Source organism: Dipodomys ordii, unplaced genomic scaffold (genome assembly GCF_000151885.1).
Source record: "Dipodomys ordii isolate 6190 unplaced genomic scaffold, Dord_2.0 Scaffold58, whole genome shotgun sequence".
NCBI lineage: Eukaryota > Metazoa > Chordata > Mammalia > Rodentia > Heteromyidae > Dipodomys > Dipodomys ordii.
Genome location: NW_012267274.1, coordinates 7,346,986 through 7,349,352, shown reverse-complemented (window position 1 = coordinate 7,349,352; position 2,367 = coordinate 7,346,986). Strand labels below are relative to the sequence as shown.

General features: G+C 48.3%; 1 protein-coding gene across 1 annotated transcript in view; it reads left to right on the top strand.

Annotated features, from left to right (window-relative positions):
• The window catches only part of Btbd16 (BTB (POZ) domain containing 16), a 41,274-nt gene extending 39,354 nt beyond the window's left edge, over nucleotides 1-1,920 (top strand). The window contains exons 13-14 of the mRNA XM_013021898.1: nucleotides 665-850; nucleotides 1,811-1,920. Of these exons, the coding sequence (XP_012877352.1) occupies nucleotides 665-850; nucleotides 1,811-1,879 (255 nt within the window). The 3' untranslated portion in view covers nucleotides 1,880-1,920. The remainder of the gene's footprint in view (nucleotides 1-664; nucleotides 851-1,810) is intronic.
• The last annotated feature ends 447 nt before the right edge of the window (nucleotides 1,921-2,367 follow it).

The window sequence follows — 2,367 nt, the reverse complement described above, 5'->3', positions numbered from 1 at the left end:
CCCCCCCCCCGTCTCTTTCTCTCCCAGTTTTTTCCCTCCTGCCCCCACCCACAAGTTATATAGTTCATTTTCGATATAGTGCCTAGTGAGTACCTCTGCTGCATTTGTTCACCCTTTGTCCCTCCATTTCTGTGTCTCCCCCCTTACCCTCCCAAAGACAGATCAGTGAACAACAAGAAAAGAAAACAAAAATAACAACAATGGGAAAAAACTCTTGCTTCCACTTCTTGAGTTCATGTTGATCAATAGTATCTGATGTGATCAGAGGCACAGAGGCATTGTGCCTTTGTGATCCTCCCCTAAGAGAATCTTCCTCTGGTCTCACTGTGTGTGAACGCCTGGACGATGTCCTGTGTGATTTATCATGTGCTGGTGTATATTGGCATTTTAATTCCAGCCAAATGATAGACACTTGGCTTGTTAGTGTTTTTTTTTGCAGATTGGCTAAACTCTAGGCAGCCCATCAGCCTGCAGCTTGTGTCTAGTGAGGGCTGGAATACCAATGGTGGCTCTTGGAAACCACCCATCTGGGAAGGGTCCTTGTTGCTCTCTGCACATGTGAAACAGGAGTGTGTCTCAGAAGCCACGTGTTACTTGTTCTGGTCTCCTCGGTCACTGGACCACATGGCAGATGGCCCAGTGAGACAAATCATCCTCTTTACAGAGAGTAAAGCACACAGACCTGGAGTGCCTAGCTCTCTGTGAGTATATCACTATCAGCGTGAAGGCCGAGCGCCTCGTCACGTACCAGATCAGAGCCTACACCTTCGTGGAGGGCAAATGGCAGCAGTTCAAGACCAACCAGATCACACAGAAGTTCCGGTGCAACAAAAAATGCTGCAAAAGCTACGTGAGCATTCCCAATTGCCTCTGTCTGCTCTTCTCTCTTTCCTTTCTTCTTTGCTTTTTCTCTCCCCTGGCCTCTTTGTAGGGAACCCTGGCTTACAATCTTTAGTGATCTAAAGGAGGAGCCTTCTCAGTTTCTTTGGGCATGGTTCCAAAGAATGCTAAAGAGAAACCTTCTGGAAAGAGCCTAAATTGTTTGTGTGGCGACTCAGGAGGGTGTGTTCGATACCAGTGCTGGTATCTACTGGTACCTATGCCTAGCCCATCTATTTCCCCGAAATCCTGGCCGGAGACTACCTGCCTTCCCCTGACTGATCAACTCGGTGGGTGCAGCCAGCATCTGGGCAGGAGCAGCACCTTCTACGGGTATGATCCTGAAATGGTCAGAAAGCCTAGGGAGGACTTTGAATGTGAATTCAAAGACATCTGGGGCCTCCTCTGCTGCCTACAAGGGACAGGGACTGTCCTGTAGAGCAGAGAGCTCTTCGCAGGTCCTGCTGGCTCTGTCACCATCACCTAGGGGCTGTAAGCATCTAGCTTGGAGACTGGCCAGACTGGAGACCGCATGCACCCTGCAGGGGCCTGGGTTTCTCTGGATACAATCTTCCAGGTTGCTTCTGGCGATGCTAGCAGTCTGCAGTAGCAATTTCCTTTGTGGGTTGGGGGGAGGTGGGCTGCTGGTGGGAGGGCACATGGGAACATGGAGGAGGCTTCCTTTGAAAGGCTGGGGAGGGCCGTCACCTTGATCATGTGCTGGCTATGCAGCCCTGCTTCCTCTAGGACCCCTCCCAAGCTGTACTCTTGAGGTTTGGGCCTTCATTTTGTATTTATGCCTCAGATGTTAAGTTATTTAGAAACCTTGCCTTAATGATTCGAGGTGTAGCCTTCCTCTTCCCCTTTTGTAGGTTCTGACTGTGTTCTCACCCTAAAAGACCCCTTTGCTGTGTTTTGTTTCACATTGCAGGTCTTGAAAATCCAAACTGTGGGAAGCCCAATCTATGCGAGTTTCGCATTCATCTTCCCAGTAACTTGATAGTTTCCAGAAGAATCTATGAGATATGACATCTATCTGCTTAAAAGGAAATAAAATGACATTCAAGAGGGGTGTCTAGTGTCCACCTGCCTGCTCTCATGGTCATAGTCCCACATTTGTGGCTCTTAAGGATGGCAGGTGTCAGGGTCATACATCTACTTGCCATTCTTGGCCACAAAGCACACCATATCTAGCTTCTTGGGGTGTTTTAAGAGCACCTTGGTAACAACAGACTTCCACCAAGAGCTCCAGTACTTCCTTCATGTCCCAGATCTACTTGATACACAGAATATCATCATCCCTGGCTGCTTTGGCTCATTTAGAGCAAGAAGTAAGAAGGGATGGATGCAATTACCAGGCTTGGTGTAACTTAACATATTTAGCACCCTACTCTTTTTTTGTGTGTGGGATGGGAGTACCATTACTGGGACTTGAACTTAGGACTTAAGCACTGTCCCTTAGCTATTTTGCTCAAGGCTGGTGCTCTA